Source organism: Phyllostomus discolor, chromosome 9 (assembly GCF_004126475.2).
Source record: "Phyllostomus discolor isolate MPI-MPIP mPhyDis1 chromosome 9, mPhyDis1.pri.v3, whole genome shotgun sequence".
Classification (NCBI taxonomy): domain Eukaryota; kingdom Metazoa; phylum Chordata; class Mammalia; order Chiroptera; family Phyllostomidae; genus Phyllostomus; species Phyllostomus discolor.
Window position 1 is genome coordinate 58,406,906 of NC_040911.2, and position 17,533 is coordinate 58,424,438.

Genomic DNA, 17,533 nt, shown 5'->3' on the forward strand with positions numbered 1-17,533 from the left:
GCAGCTGTTCCATAGCAAGCCCCTCACAAACAGGCTGGTCATGGCCCCAGTGTGAGCACCTTGGGGACCTGCTCCATGTGTGAGTCCACAGCCACATACAAGGGACTCAAGCAGAGAAGCAGCCCACTCCTAGAATCCCAGACTGCTGTCCTTTTCAAATACTTCCCTGTGGACAGACATGTGCCCAGACTCATGCTATTCACATCCTCCACCCATGCCCCTAGTGGTCTGCCACTCACTGACACAAGTCCCGGAAGGCTGCCATTGTCCTCTTTCTGCTTCTGATATGATGCGCTCTCTGGACTGTTGGTCACACAGTAGTCACAGTTCAAGTCTCAACAGGGTCTTCATTCATTTGACAGTGTTTACTGGCCACCTATGTGCCAGCACAGTTAGGAATTGCATTTGGGACCAAAACAGATATTTGGAGCTTTCATTTCTTGGGGAAACACCATGCTTCCTGCATGTCCCAGTGTTAGGAAGAAATGCATTATCACATTTTAAGGATGAGGAGACAAAGGTCATGCCCCTCAAACCATGAACATTTTTCGGGGACACATACAGGTGTGGTGAAATCCTAAGGGAGTATATAGAAATAATGCAAATTCAAGCTGCTGGTTTCCTGGGAGGCCAGGTTTCAGGTCTGGGAAAGCTGCATGGCACAGGCCTAGACCCCCATCAGACAGAGACCTAGTGTGTGGCCAACAGGGGAAGAGGCTTCTCAGGTTAGAGGGTTCTGAAGAGTTAGGAGACAGACTATTCATAGAGGAAGGTGAGTACCTACCAGCTCTAATGGGAATGGGGAGAGTTTCCTAAGAGCAAGCTGCTGGGGGCCCTGAATAGGACAATGCAGTGATTGAGAGGGCATGGGAGGTGTCTACTGCAGCCGTCCAGGCTAGAGGTCATGACAGTGGCTGGAACCATAATGATGGCCACAGAGGTGCAGGAAGTTGACTGGCAGAAGTCTGGAGGCTGAATTAATGGGTTATAGGTGGATGGGATATGGGCAGGGAGGTTGGAAGTGGGTTATGGAGCAATTAGAGGACTCTCGGGAAATGCCACTGCAAAGGGAGAAGACAGGAGGGTTGAATTCAGTTAATTTTGAGGAGCCTGTGGTACAGTCCCCTGTATAGGATAAGGTGGGTGAAAAAATGGGTAAGGGTCCCAAAACTGAGGAGCTGATGTCTTTGGGGAAGGTTGCTGTAGGAAGGAAGGGACACCTGTATCAGGAGCCACTGAGGCTAGTTCACACAAGACCTACAGCATAAAGGGGGCACTCCCTAAGACCATCTGCATCCCTACCGTTAGGTGGGCCCCAAGCCCTGGCTCCTGCTCTGTGAGGGCTGGTCTGTCTCCAGCCAGTGCACCCTTGGTTGCAACTCCCATGTGTGTGTCTTATAACCACTTCTAGATAAACCACCTCCCAAGCCACAGTGGCTGCAAGACCACAGGGTGAAGGTCAGACTGTCAGGATCATGGAGACCTTGGTAAGGAATTTGGCCTTTATCATAAGAGAAAACAAAGTCTAGACTCTAGAGAGTGATATGACCAGATTTGGGTTGTGAAAGAATTTCTGCCAGCAGTTAAGAGAATAGTAGGGATGGTCTGAATACACATATGACATGAGTCATTCCAGATTACCTCTGCTCTCTCTTTTTTGCTCTACACACTCACATGCACTCTTTTGTTCCTGAATTTGAGATGATTGCAAACATTATTGTGATTATTCCACTTTAGTGCTAAATACTTCAGCATGTTATTTTGTAAGAACAAGCACATTCTCCTACATATCCACAATATCATGATCAGACATGGGAAAATTAACATGAATTCAAAGTTTTCCTCCTTTTTATCCTCAACCAAGGATATTTTTTTATTGCTTTTAGAGGGAGAGAGAGAGAGAGAGAAAGAAACATTGAGGTCAGAGAAACATCAACTGGTTGCCTTCATTTTTTATGTTTTTTGAAGATTTTATTTATTTATTTTTAGAGAGGAGAAAGAGAGGAAGAGAAACATCAATGTGTGGTTGTCTCTCGCACACCCCCTACTGGGGATCTAGCTGGCAGCCTAGGCATGCACCCTGACTAGAAATCTAACTAGTGATCCTTTGGTTCGGAGGCCAGCATTCAATCCATTGAGCCACACCAACCAGGGCTACTGGTTGTGTTCTTGTACATGCCCTGACAGAATCAAACCTGCATCCTGGATATGTGCCCTGACTGGGGATTGAACCCATGATCTTTCAGTTTGTGGGTCGATGATCCAACCAACTGAGCCACACGGGTCGGGGCCAATGCTATGCTATTTTTAATTTGCACTCCATGTTCAGATTTCCACAATTATTTTAATATGTTCTTTATTGTTCAATCATTCCAGATACAATCAAGAATGATGCTCTGCATTTGGTTATATTTCTTTAGTATCCTTTCATCTAAGAGAGTGTATCAGTTCTTAAATTGATTTTTGTAAGTGGACTTTGACTTTTTATCATGATAAAATATACATAACATAAAATCAATCATTTTAAACATTTAAGTGTATAAGTCAGTTGCATTAAACACAATGTTGCACAATTATTGCCACTATGCACTTCCAAAACTTCCATCATCCCAAACAGAAACTCTGTGCCTTTTAAACAATCCTTTTTGCTAATATTTTATTGAGGGTTTTAGCATAGCATCATCAATATTGGTAAGGGATGTTGGTCTATAGTTTTTCCTGGAATGACTTTGTAAGGCTTTCGTATGAGAGTAATGTTGGCCTCATAGAATGATTTAGGAAGTATTCCCTCCTCTTCAGTATTTGGAAGAGTTTGAGGATTGGTGTTCTTTTAATGTTTGCTAAAATTCATCTGCTCCTAGGCATTTCCTTGTTGTGACGTGTTTGATGATTCAGTCTCCTTACTACTTACAGGTCTGTTCAGATTTTCTGTTTTTTCATGAGTCATTTTGGTAGATTAGGTATATTCAGGAATTTGGACATTAACATTTTTGAAGGAGGAAAACCAGGTGTTTTGCAGAATGTCCGTCAGTTTGGATGCCTGGTTTCCCTCATGGATAGATTCAGATGAAATATTCTAGGTGAGATTACTGTTTGCTGATATTGCATCCTCCATAGCTTGTCATGTTAGAAGGCTATTATTCCTTTTTGAATCTTATCCTTTCTTTAGAGGACCATTTTCTTTCTTTTTCTTAAAAATTTTATTTTAATCATTGTTCAAATACAGTTTTCTGCCCTCCACTCCCATTCCAGCCTGCCCACCCATCCCTTTCCACTTCCCTCCCATTACCACCCCCCACTAGTTTTTGTCCATGTGTCCTTTAAATTTATTCCTGTAAACCCTTCCCATTCTCCCTTGAAATTCCCTCTTTTCTCCCCTCTGGTCACTGTCAGCCTATCCTCTATTGCAGTGTCTTTGACTATATTTTGCTTGTTTTTTTTGTTTTGTTGTTTAGGTTCCAGTTAAAGGTGAGAGCATATGGCATTTGTCTTTCACTGCCTGGCTTATTTCACTTAGCATAATGCTTTCCAGTTCCATCCATGCTGTTGCAAAGGGTAGGAGCTCCTTCTTTCCTTGAGCTGCATGGAATTCCATTGTGTAAATGTACCATAGTTTTAGGATCCATTCATTTACTGATGGGCATCTAGGTTGCTTCCAGCACTTAGCTATTATAAATTGTGCTGCTATGAACATTGGGGGGCAAAGGTTCTTTCGGATTGGTGTTTCAGGGTTCTTAGGATATAGTCCCAGCAGTGGAATTGCTGGGTCAAAAGGCAGATGCATTTTTAGTTTTCTGAGGAAGTTCCATACTCTTTTTTTTGTTTGTTTTTATTTTTTATTTTATTATTTTAATATATATTTATTGATTATGCTATTACAGTTCTCCCATTTCACCCCTTAACTACCCCCCACCTTATACACCCTCTCCCATTCACTTGCCCCCCCTTTAGTTCATGTTCATGTGTCATATTTATAAGTTCTTTAGCTTCTACATTTCTCATGCTATTCTTACCCTTCCCCTGTCTATTTTCTACCTACAATCTATGCTACTTATTCTCTGTACCTTTTCCCCCTTTCTCCTCCTCTCACTCCCCTGTTGCTAATCTCCATTTCTGTGGTTCTGATCCTGTTCTAGTTGTTTGCTGAGTTTCTTTTGGTTTTGCTTTAGGTGTGGTTGTTAATAATTTTGAGTTTGCTGTCCTTTTACTAGACATGTTTTTTCTTTATCTTCTTTTCTTAGATAAGTCCTTTAACATTTCATAAAATAAGGGCTTGGTGATGATGAACTCCTTCAACTTGACTTTATCTGAAAAGCACTTTATCTGCCCTTCCATTCTAAATGAAATCTTTGCTGGATAGAGTAATCTGGGATACAGGTCCTTGTCTTTTATGACTTGGAATATTTCTTTCCTGCCCCTTCTTGCCTGTAAGGTCTCTTTTGAGAAATCAGCTGAAAGTCTGATTGGAACCCCTTTGTAGGTTACTGACCCCTTATGTCTTGCTGCTTCTAGGATTCTCTCCTTCATTTTTACCTTGGCTAATGTAATTATGATGTGCCTTGGTGTGTTTCTTCTTGGGTCCAACTTCTTTGGGGCTCTCTGAGCTTCTTGGATTTCCTTTGCCAGACTGGGAAAGTTTTCCTTTATTATTTGTTCAAATACGTTTTCAATCTGTTGCTCTACCTCTTCCCCTTCTGTTACCCTTATAATTCGGATGTTGGAACGTCTAAAGATGTCCCGGAGGATCCTAAGCTTCTCCTAATTTTTTTGAATTCTTATTTCTCCATTCTTTCCTGTTTGGTTGTTTCTTTCTTCCTCCTGGTCCACTCTATTGTATTGAGTCCCAGTTTCCTTCCCATCGCTATTGGTTGTCTGTGCATTTTCCTTCATTTCTTTTACGATAACCTTCATTTGTTCATCTAATTTGTGACCAAAATCAACGAATTCTGTGAGCTTCCTGATCACCAGTGTTTTGAACTGTGCATCTGATAGGTTAGCTGTCTCTTGGCCGCTCAAAAGGATGACTTCTGGGCACTGATTTGTTCTTCTGTTTGAGCGATCTCTCTCTCTCTCTCTCTCTTTTTTTTTTTTTTTTTTTTGGTCTGGTTGCTCCTGTTAAGGAGAGGGGCGGAGCCTTAGGTGTTTACCAGGGCTGGGCACCCCAGTCGCCGGGTTGTGACATGAGGGTGGGGTTGAGAGGGAACAATGGCGGTAGCTCTGTTCTCCTTGGGACCTCAGTCCCTTCCCTGGGATCCTGGGTTGCATGCTATGCCCTGTTCCACAATCACCGCCTCACTGGGTCTGCCGGCTGCTGCTTGCATACTCAGGGTCCACCTGCTGCGATCTTGCGTACCCCAGATGCCTTACACGCTCCCGTTTGCCTTATATGCCCAACTCTCCTTGTTTTCCAGGCACGCCGTGACCCAAGCTCAGCTGCTCGTCTCCGCCCCTCCTACTGGTCTGGATGAACAGGTCCATTTCAACCTCTTGGCTATCCGACTTCCATTCAGATAAATTTTCTGTCAGTTTTGGGAGTTATTCTGCTTCTAAACTGTTGTTGTTCTAATCGTGGTTGTGCGTGGAGGTACGATACGTCCACCTATGCCTCCATCTTGCGGAAGTCCGAAGTTCTATACACTTTTCCATAGTGGTTGCACCAGCCTGCAGTCCCAACAACAGGGCACTAGGGGATCGTTTTCTCCACAAACTCTCCAACACTTGTTTGTTGCTTTCTTTATGATGGCCATTCTGACTGGTATAAACTGATATCTCATTGTGGTTTTAATTTGCATCCCCCTGATAGCTAGCGATATAGAATATCGTTTCATGTGTCTTTGGATCCTCTGTATGTCCTCCTTAGAAAAATGTCTGTTTAAGCCCTTTGCCAATTTTTTAATTGGTTTGCCTGTCTTCTTACAGTGGAGTTTTATAAGTTCTTTATATATTTTGGAGATTAAACCCTTGTCTGAGGTATCATTGGCAAATATGTTTTCCCATACAGTTGGTACTCTTTTTATTTTGATACTGTTTTCTTTACCTGTGCAGAAGCTTTTTATTTTGATGAGGTCCCATTTGTTCATTCTTTCCTTTATGTCCCTTGCTCTAGGGGACATGTCTGTAAAAAAGTTTCTGCGTCAAATATCTGAGATTTTCCTACCTATGTTGTCCTCTAGGACTTTAATGGTGTCACAGTTTATATTTAAGTCTTTTATGCACCTTGAATTTATTTTTGTATAAGGTGTAAGTTGGAGCTTGAGTTTCATATTTTTGCACGTGGCTGTCCAGTTCTCCCAACACCATTTGTTGAAAGGGCTATTTTTATTCCATTTTATGTTGGTGCCCCCTTTGTCAAATATTAATTGACCACAGAGACTTGGGTTTAATTCTGAGCTCTCTGTTCTGTTCCATCGGTCTATGTGCCTGTTTTTATGCCACTACCAGGCTGTTTTGATTACAATGGTCTTGTAGTATAGCTTAGTGTCAGGTATTGTGATCCATCCTACTTTACCCTTCTTTCTAAAAATTGCAGCAGGTATTTGGAGTCATTTTGGTTCCATATAAATTTTTGAACTGTTTGTTCTACGTCAGTGATATAAGCCATTCGTACTTTAATAGGTATTGCACTGAATGTGTAAATTGCTTTGGGTAGTATGGACATTTTGATGATGTTAATTCTTCCAATCCATGAACATGATATATGTTTCCATTTGTGTCTTCCTTGATTTCTTTCCTCAGTGTTATATAGTTTTCTGAATACAGGTCTTTTACCTCTTTCGTTAGGTTTACTCCTAGGTTTTATTTTTCTTTTTGCTATTACAAATGGGATTTTTTTTCTTCATTTCTGCTTCTGCTGTTAATCCTTTGATGGTTTACAGAAATGCCTTTGATTTCTGGATATTGACTTTGTATCCTGCTGTTTTGCCAACGTAATTTATTAGGTCAAGAAGTTTTTCTGCCAAGTCTACAGGATTTTCTATGGACACTATAATGTCATCTGCAAAAAGTTACAGTTTTGTTTCCTCCTTTCTGATTTGGATGCCTTTTAGTTCTTTTTCTTGTGTGATCACTGCAGCTAAAACTTCTAGTACTATATTGAATAGAAGTGGTGAAAGTGGACAGCCTTGTCTTGTTACTGATCTTACTGAGAAAGTTTTTACTTTTTGTCCACTGAGTATAATGTTGGTTGTAGGTCTCTCCCACATGGCCTTTATTATCCCTCTATTCCCACTTTGCAGAGCGTTTTTATCATAAATGGGTGTCGTACCTTACCAAAAGCTTTTTCTGCATCTATTGATATGATCATGTGATTTTTTTGTCTTTCCTTTTGTTTATGTGATGTATTACATTTACTGATTTGTCAATATTGTACCATCCTTGCATCCCTGGAATGAATCCCACTTGGTCATGGTGTATGATCTTTTAAATGTATTGTTGGATGCGGCTTGCCAGTATTTTGTTGAGGATTTTGGTGTCAGTGTTCATCAGCGATATTGGCCTGAAGTTTTCTTTCTTTGTTGTGTCTTTATCTGGTTTTGGAATTAGGATAATGTTGGCCTCATAAAAAGAGTTTGGGAGTCTTCCATCTTTTTGGATATTTTTGAACAGTCTGTGAAGGATAGGGGTTAGCTCTTCCTTAAATGCTTTGTACAATTCTCCTGTGAAATCATCTGGTCCAGGGCTTTTGTGTGTCAGGAGTTTTTTGATTACTGCTTCAATTTCTTTTGCTATTATTGGTCTGTTCAGGCTTTCTGCTTCTTCTTCATTGAGTTTTGGAAGATTATATTTTTTGAGAAATTTGTCCATTTCACCTAGGTTTTCTAATTTCTTGGCATACAGTTCTTCAAAGTAATTGCTTACAATCCTTTGTATTTCTGTGGTGTCAGTTGCAATCTCTCCTCTTTCATTTCTGATTGTGCTTATTTGGGTTTTCTCTCTTTTTTTCTTGATGAGTCTGCTTAAAGGCTTGCCGATTTTGTTTATCTTTTCAAAGAACCAGTTCCTGGATTCCTTGATCCTTAGAATTGTGCTTTTAGTCTCTATGTCATTTAACTCTGCTCTGATCTTGCTTATTTCCTTCCTTCTACTTTCTCTGGGCTGTCTTTGTTGTTGTTCCTAGAGTTCTTGTAGACGTAGGTTTAGGTTGTTTGCTTGAAATGTTTCTACCTTTTTCAGGTAGGCCTGTATTGCTATGAACTTCCCTCTCAGGACAGCCTTTGCTGTGTCCCATAAGTTTTGGGTTGTTGTGACTTCATTTTCATTTGTTTCCAGAAACCTTTTGATTTATTCCCTAATTTCATTCTTGACCCATTCATTCTTTAATCACATGCTATTCAATCTCCATGACTTTGAGTGTTTTGGGGTATTTGCTTTGGGGTGGATTCTAGTTTCAGTCTCTTGTGATCTGAGAAAATGCTTGGTATGATTTCAATTTTCTTGAAATTGCTGAGGCCTATCATGTGGCCTATCTTTGAAATTGTTCCATGTGCATTCAAAAAGACTGTGTATTTTGCTTCTTTGGGATGGAGGGCTCTGTATATATCAGTTATGTCCATTTCATGTAGGGCATTGGTCAATGCCTCAATATCTTTGTTGATATCTTGTTTGCAAGATCTGTCCATTTTGGACAGTGGGGTGTTAAAATTCCCCACTATAATGTATTGCTGTGAATATCTTCCTTGAAGTTCTCTAAGATTTTCCTTATGTATTTGGGTGCTCTTATGTTGGGGGCATATATATTTACAATATTTATGTCTTCTTGGTGGATTTTTCCCTTAAGTATTGTGAAGTGACCTTCTGGGTCTCTCTTTACAGGGTTTTTCTGGAAGTCTATTTTGCCTGATATGAGTACTGCTACCCGGGCTTATTTTCCATGTCCGTTTGCTTGGACAATTTGTTTCCAGTCCTTCACTTTCAGTCTGTGTGGGTCTTTTATCCTGTGGTGAGTCTCTTGTAGGCAGCATATGTGTGGGTCATATTTTCTTTCCATTCAGCTATTCTATGTCTTTTGATTGGAGCATTCAATCCACTTACGTTTAAGGTAATTAATGATAGGTATTTATTCATTGCCATTTATGTACCTCTCTCTCTCTCTCTCTCTCTCTCTCTCTCTCTCTCTCTCTCTCTCTCTTTGTTCCTTTCCTTAAAGCAGTCCATTTAGCATCTCTTGCAGAGCTGGTTTAGTGGAGGTGTATTCTTGTAGACTTCTTTTGTCTGGGAAGCTCCTTATTTGGCCTTCTATCTTGATTGAGAGGCTTGCTGGGTAAAGTAGCCTTGGTTGCAGACCTCTGGTTCTTATTACTTGCAATATTTCTTGCCATTCTCTTCTGGCTCGGAGTGTTCCCATTGAGAAGTCAGCTGCTAGCCTTCTTGGGGCTTCTGTGTATGTTACTTCCTGTTTCTCCTTTGCTGCCTTTAAGATTCTCTCTTTGTCTTGAAATTTTGCCATTTTAATTATGATGTGTCTTGAGGTGGGCCTCTTTGGGTTCCTCTTGATTGGGACTCTCTGTGTTTCCTGGATATGTGTGACTTTTTCTCTCATCAAGTTAGGAAAGCTTTCCATCATTACTCTTTAAAATAGGTTTTCTATCCCTTGGTCTTCTTCTTCTCCTTCCTGTATCCCCATTATATGGATAGTATTACGTTTCACATTGTCTTGCATTTCTCTTAATCCCTCTTCATTCTTTCTGAGCCTCTTTTCCTTTTCTTGCTCTTTCTGGGTGTTTTTTCCTACTTTGTCTTCCAGTTCACTGATCCGATCTTCTGCTTCATTGATCCTGCTTTTCATTCCTTCTACTGTGTTCTTCAGTTCAGAAATTGTATTCTTCATTTCCTCTTGGCCCTTGTTGATAGTTTCTATTTCCTATTTCATGTTGATATAGTTTGCAGTGAGTTTGTTTTAGCTTCCCTGTAGTTTCTGGTAGCTCATTGTGAGCTCATTGAGCTTCCTGATAATCATTTCTTTGAACTCAATATCTGATAGTTGAGTTGCCTCTATTTCATTTAGCATTCTTTCTGAGGCTTCCTCCTTTGCCTTCATTTGGGGATTGTTACTTTGTCTTCTCATTGTTTGTGAGACTCTTCTTGTTAGTGTCTGTTTCTTAAATTGATCTGTTCTGGTTCCCTGGGTTTATGGTGTGAACTTCTGTGGTAGAATACCTGTGAGATTCAAAGGTGCAGTCTCCTTCAGGTATTCTTGTGTTCACAGCTTCCCCGTACTCTTTTTTGTGATCAGTTGGAGAAGTAAGGCAAAATGGTTTAAGACAGCAAGAGAGTATTCTATGATATTTACAGTAGCAGCCAGTAGAGAACAGATTGGGGATTCTTTGGCTACCTACAGTGTTAACCATGACCTTCCACCCTGCTAGCCACGTTTTAGAAAGGATGAAAAGAAGATAAAACTCTTATTGGGGAGGCAGGATTGTTAGTTGGATCTAGAAAGCTGTGAGGCTGTGGGAGGTCAGATTCTGAGGTAGGGCGGGAATAAAGAATGGTAAATAGGAGTAGTGTGTAAAAGAATAGAGATAACCCCTACAATAATAGGGTTCAGGAAATTGGGAAGTGGGCTGAGATCTGGGAGGGGTGTTGTGCACGATTTACAGTTATATGAAATAGGTCTTATGAACAGTAATATTAAAGCAATAATCATGTGGCAGAATCTATGAGATCTAGATAACAAGAATAAGGAGTATAGAACCTTGAGGGTGTACTAATGGAACACAAATGAAGGACAGTAAGTTAGCAACACACTGTGACTGAGATAACAGGGGGAACCTATCAAACGACTGTATAACCAGCCAAGCCGAGAAGATTATGCAGAAAGAAAAAGAATACCAAAATGCTATTAAAATTAAAAAAGGTCAGAAAAATGAGAAAAAGATAATACAAATTTGCAGTAACTTGCAGCGTCAAGAAAAAAAGAAAGAAAAGGAAGAAAAAAGCAGAAGGTGGAATGCAGGAGAGATAAATTTGGAGTGGAAGGAATAACACTAGGATGAAAGGAAGAGAAACATAAGGAATTGAGAGATATAAAAATAATAAAAATTTAAAAATAAAAAGTTACATAAGAAACAAGAGGAAATCAAACAATCAAACAACAACGGCCACAACAAAACAAAATAAAACAAAAACAAAATAAATCCCTCTTGTTGGTTTCTAACTGGCCAAACCAGTTTTTCTGGTCTTGCTGGCTTCAGCAGGCTGAGGGGTGTTTGGAATGCTTTTCACTCTTCCCAGTCAGAACTAGGTCAGTCTCTTGAGTAGGATCCCCAGGGCTAGCCACTCACTCTCCCCACAACCTATCTGATGCCTTCCCTCAGGGCCCTGGGTGTGGGTATGTGCGCTCCCAAGCACGCTCTCCGGAGCTCACTACCATGGTGTCCCAGGCTCCAGGGCTTCGCAGAGCGCCCATGTCTTTTCTGGGTTCACAGTATAAGCTCCAGGGACTGCAAGGTTCACGCCCTTCCCCCAATTTCACTGCCTCGGGCTCCATGTTCTTGCGAAGCACCCTCCTCTTTTCTGGGTTCACGGTGTGAGAGTCGGGAATTCCGAAGGGGCTTGTGCTTCCCTGAGTTCACCACTGCAGGCTCCGGAAACCCACAAACGCCTGTGCCCTTTCCTTGTTCAGGGCTGTGTGGTCTGGGTATTCCACAGAACCACACTCTCACTGGGTTGGAGGTGTGGGCACATGGCCTGGCCACCCTTGGTAGCACAGGCTGGGGCACTCACTCTTTCCAGGGCTGTGTGGGTGCTCGAGTCCCCTGTGTGATTGTGTCTCAGTCTCACTCCCCTCTCTCTGCCTTCAAGCAACAAGGCCTCCCCCGGTGCTGCTCAATCCTTGTTTGGCCGGGGAGGTAGTGGTTGACTCTGCTCTCCTGGGTACCCTGAGGGAGACCCGTGAGCATCGGGCTTAGAGGCTGCAACTTCCCTGGTCCCCACCCATGCTGATCCCTGGGCTCTTATTATCCTGAAGCAGTCTCCTTACCTTCTGGTTTTTCAATGTCCACTATAATTTTTGATGTCCTATTTTCATAAATGTTGTGATATTATTGTCCCCTTTCTCTGTTCCTCTACAGATCGGCCAGTTTCCTATAGGACCATTTTCTTTCTTTGTGTTGTATAGCCTCTAGATGTTCCTTTAGTGAGACTCTCATGGGAGTAAATGCCCTCAGTTTTCATTTGTCTGAAAATGTCTCAAATATTTGTCTGTTCTTGAAAGAGTGTCCCTAGGAACACAATTCTAGGTTAACAGTTAAAGTGTCTCTACTGTACATGTTCAGTATCTTCAAGATTCCTTTGTTGACATTGAGTAGCTTGTCCTGTGTCTAATTGTTGTTCCTTTGTATACCTATTAGTTTCTGATTGCTGATATAACAAATTACCACAAATGCAATAGCTTAAAACAATATAATTTATGACTTCATAGTTGCAGAGTTTAGAAGTCAAATGGATATGACTAAAGTAAAAGTAAGATGCTGGCAGGGCTGCCTTCCTTTCTGGTAGCTCTGGAGTAGGATCTCTTTTCTTGTCTTTTCCAGCTTCTACATGTGCTCGCATTCTGTGCTTCTTGCCCCCTCCCATCTTTAAAGCCAACAGTGACTGGTCGTGTCCTCCTTATATCACATCACTGACACTTTTGCCTCCCTCTTCTACATTAAAGGACCCTGTGATTACTTTGGACTCACCTGAATAATACAGGATACTCTCCCTGTCAAAAGTCAGCTGATTAGCAACCTTAATTCCATTTGCTACATTAATTCCTCTTTGCCATTTAAAACTTGGATACTCAAAAGTTCCAGGAACTAGGAAATAGACATCTTTTAGAGTCCTTATTCTTCCTACCATAGCAAATAATCTGAGTTGTGTTCTCTGGTTGCTGTTAAGATCTCTATATTTTGTGCCCTGGCTGGTGTGGCTTAGTTGGCTGGAGCATCATCCTGTGACCAAAGGATTGTAGATTCAGTTCTCACTTGGAGCACATTCCTGGGATGTGGGTTCTATCCCCAGTCCAGGCACATACAGAAGGCAACTGATGGGTGCTTCTCTCTCTCATCAATCTTTCTCTTCTCTGCCTTTCTCTTTCTCTCTCTGAAAACAATGAAAAAGGAAGGAAGGAAGGAAGGAAGGAAGGAAGGAAGGAAGGAAGGAAGGAAGGAAATATCCTTAGGTGAGGATTAAAAACAAGATGACCTCTATATGTGGTGTGTTTAGGTGTGTATTTCTTTTTAACTTTTTATTCCATACATGGGAAAAGTACACATATATGTACAATTAGAAGAGTTGTCAACAAATGGAACATATTTGTGTCACCAGCACCCAAAACAAGAAACAGAACTCCCCAAATCCCCCCTCAGGGGCAACCACTATCCTGACTTCTAACAGCATGGATTAATTCTGCCAATTTTGCCAATATTTTATATAAATGAGTCACATAACGTGTACTCTTGTGTCTGGCTTTCTTGGTTCAACATATATTTGTGAAATTCATCCATATTGTTGCTTATGCCTATCATTCATGCATTTGCATTGGTATGGAGCAGTTTGTTGTGTGAATTAACCACAATGTATTCATTGATTTGTTGATGGGTGTTTGAGTAGTTTCTAGTGTTTGGCTATCACAAATAGTACTGCAAAAAATTTCTTATACATGTATTTTTGAGCATTTATGTTGAGATGTACCTGAAAATGGAGTTGGGCCATAGGACATAGGTGTGGTTTCCTTTTAACTTATCTAACTTAAAATATTGTGCCTATTGAATGTATAGATGTGTGTCTTATGAAAAACTTTCAGCCATTATTCTTTTTTTAAAGATTTTATTTATTTATTTTTAGAGAGGGGAAGGGAGGGAGAAAGAGCAAGAGAGAGAATCAATGTGTGGTTGCCTCTCACATGGCCCCCATTGGGGACCTGCCCTGCAACCCAGGCATGTACCCTGACTGGGAATCGAACCTGCGATGCTCTGGTTCGCAGCCCGAGCTCAATCCACTGAGCTACGCCAGCCAGGGCTTTTTTTTTTTTTTTTTTTAAGATTTTATTTCAGCCATTATTCTTAAACTGTTGCCTCTTCTCTCACCTATCCTCTTGAATTAAACGTATGATGTTAATTCTTTTCACTTTTCTTACATTTCTTAACCTCATTTTTATGTGTTCCATCCTGTTTCTTCTGTCACATTCTGGGTATTTTTCTTCACATTTGTGTTTCAGGTCAGTAATTCTTTCTTTAATTGTGTCTAATCTGTAATTTAAGCCATTTAGTGTACATTTTGACATTAATTTTTTTCCATTTCCAAAAATTCTGTTGACATTGAATTTTTTATTTCCAAAAACTCTGTTTGGTCCTGCTAAATATTTTTGATCATTTATTATTGAATGTTCATTTTTAAATTTCTATTTTTTATTCATATTGTACAAACATTCCATAATATTTACCTTTAGTTTGTGTCTGATAATTCCCATACCTGAGATTTTATGGAATCTAATTCTATTGCCTCTGCTTCCACTGACTTTAGTAGGTGGCTTTTTTTCCATGAATGCTGTGATGATCTTTAATTTGAGCTAACGTTTACATGATGTTCAATTTTGGGAATCCTGGGAGTTGTAGTAGAGGATGCTTTATGCAGAAAGGATGTATACTGCTTTTGCTAACAACTGGGAACCTACTAATTTGGGACTGCTTAACTTCCTTCCTGGGTACTGGCTTAATGCAGGTATCCATGATGTAGTTTCTCTATGCTGCTGATATAGGCATTAGCCTCAGAGTAACACCATCTTTGTATTGCTTAATTATCACAGCTTTGCTTTTACCTTCTAGGTTTTTGGTTTTTTTTGGGGGGGGGCCTTGGAGGTATCCATTACTTTCAATGAAAAAAAATCGCATACTGTATGATCATCTGCTCACAAGCTCTAGTTGTTCCATGAGTTTGTGGGGGATGGGTTGGGACAACCATCTGCTTATCTGAGTTCCAGGAAGCTGTAAGCACTGTATTTTGTTGTGTATAATGAACACTTTTTTGCCCAAAGTTTTAAGGGAAAAATAAGGATTCCCATTATACATGGGTATACTGAATATGTAATCCCGTATATAAAGAGCACCAAAACATGGGTGCACATTATATATGGAAGCACATTATAATTGGTGAAATATGGTAGATCCCCTGCTTCCCTCCCACATACATACATACTTTCCTTGAATCAATTTGTTTTCCATCCTGGAACCAGAGTGACAGTCTCAAAATACAGATATCCTTTGTTTCATTCCCCTACTTAAAAACCTTTGCTGCTTTTAAAATTCCAGTGACTTCTGTTTCTTTTTCTCTTTAGTTCCTCATGAGATAAAATGAAGTCATACTTATTCTTATGAAAGAGGTACTTACTATAACTATAATATGCAAACATAATGAGATCCTGTGGCTTCAAGTATTTTTAGGTTGAAAACATTATAAGCATATACCAGAGAAAGACCTGTCGGGGGTAATGTATGATGAACACGAATTAAAAGTAAATTCTCTCAGCAGCAAGCATGGGGTTTAGCTGCCTTATCTGTGATGTTTATCGGTAAATTGCTTATCCATCATACATCAATAGTATAACCTAAACAGAGACTCTAAGAGTCATCAGAAAGCACAGGTGGCTCCAGGCATAATTGGTTCATGTAGTAGATGTGCATACTTGCTTTGTCTCTGGAAGAATCCACCTGATATCAGGTTTTTCTCCGTATATTGTTGTGGACATCTACCTAAGTTTCTCCTCCCAGAGCTGTGATGTCAGAGTGTAGGGGACTCTCCCTAAAGAGGAAAATGTGTGCATGTGTTTTGATTTTCTGGTTTCTTGTATTTCTTAGCTCTGTGCTGGAACCCTGGTGAAAGGGTAAATATTCTTTGCGATAACCTGAGGACTCTCACCCAACACTGTGCATTAGTACCAACCACCCTTAAATTTCAGTTAAAGGTTATAAGATACAGGAACAGGTCATCTATAAACACAAGGTAAATAAATGGAACCAAGGTACTGAATACATTAGTGAATCGTTCATTGTGTAACCATTTTGGAAGCTAAGAAAGCTGTTTTCTGTAGCTTATCTCTAGGGAGATGCAAACCATGGCATGTTAACACTGGATAGAGAAAAAGGAAATGTGTGCTCTAAGCCATCATCTAGGGAAGGGGAATTATAAACTGCAGGATTGCCATGACTTCCAGCTTCAAGCCCAGAGTCACATGGATTGCACATGGTATCTGGTATATGGAATTTCCATTCTTTTTCCTTTCTTCTATTTTTCATGCAGAATTGAGTTGGATAGGCTTTCTGAAGAAAACATGATGTTGAAAAATGAGCTGGAGAGGATTCAACAACAGCTCAAATTTACACAAAGAACAAATGATACACAGAGGTAAGGGCCCCATCTCAGCAGTTCCAGTCAGAACTTACAGCGTATGACACATTTTACTCCTTATAGAATGAGCTTGGAAGATATTGCTGTAAAAAGAGAGATGTGTTCACAGATCAGCCCTGCATTCCAGACAACTCTAAGTGGGTGAGCCGTGTGTCTGGATCTCTGACCACACTGTACATGTAAGAGAGGGCTTAGACCTCCTTCAAAATGTTGGCAACCACTTGCATTCCTGAGTGCCTGATCTCAAAAGTTTAAGGTAGAAAGCACATGTGTGTTGCCATGTAACCACCACCACAGTAAGCAGCTCCACAACAGGCCTATTTATATCTGAAGTCAATATACACACACTTCTTACCCCTACAGAAATACTCCACATTATGCTAAGGGAAGGAAGAGACAGCAAGTACTTTTGTAGGTAGTGGTGCTCCTGAGGCCTTTCTGGGCAAATAAAATGTGTTCACTTATGTCCCAATAATGGTTTCAGCTGTGCTTTTCTCCAAGATTTGTTTCTGGCTCATCAATTTTAGTGAGTCTGAGTCAGGGGCAGGGAAGTAGAGATGGGGAAGGGTTGCAAAGACCTGAGCACTGAAGCAGGAGAGACTGTTGGCAGAGGGGGGACCAACAAAACCTGTTGGTGGATTTCTGCTTGCACTACTGTAGCCCTGCTTTATCCACTGACCATTGGTTGACCCCTTTTTTTTAACTCTAAAATTGAAGATGAGCTCAAGTCTAAAATGCTGAGGATGTGGTGCTGATTGTATAAAATTGCCATGATGATTAAGTAAAATATGGAATCCAGAGCAGGTAGTCAGAAAGTAATTGCTATCACATTACAGCAATTCTGAAATCTAAAAGTTTTTTTTCATTCTAGAGACCATTTTTCCCCTCAGTTTGCTGCCATCAAACCTTAATGGATGTAAGGCTGTTTTGGCCTTTATTTATGCTGTTGGTAGTAAACAGTCACATATTGTGCTCAAGAGATATTAATGGGTGGAACTGAGGGATGTTATGGAGCATGTTTGTTCTGTAATAGTGGCAGTGTCCTCTGGTTCTGAGGATTGGGATCCACATTGGATCAGCAGCAGCAGAAGCAACAGAATAGTAACATTAGTGGCTGTAGGGTACCAGGAGCAGGTGTGAGTGTTTA

The 17,533-nt window shown here is 40.6% G+C and overlaps 1 protein-coding gene across 8 annotated transcripts in view; it reads left to right on the forward strand.

Moving 5' to 3' along the window:
• Positions 1 to 17,533, forward strand: part of NINL (ninein like) — a 221,110-nt gene that overhangs the window by 172,822 nt on the left and 30,755 nt on the right. For 7 of the 8 annotated variants that reach the window (XM_036009413.1, XM_036009416.1, XM_028523570.2 and 4 more), the window contains one exon: positions 16,279 to 16,383. The exons of the other annotated variant lie outside the window; for it this stretch is intronic. In XM_036009413.1, the coding sequence (XP_035865306.1) occupies positions 16,279 to 16,383 (105 nt within the window). The remainder of the gene's footprint in view (positions 1 to 16,278; positions 16,384 to 17,533) is intronic. 8 annotated transcript variants of the gene reach the window in all.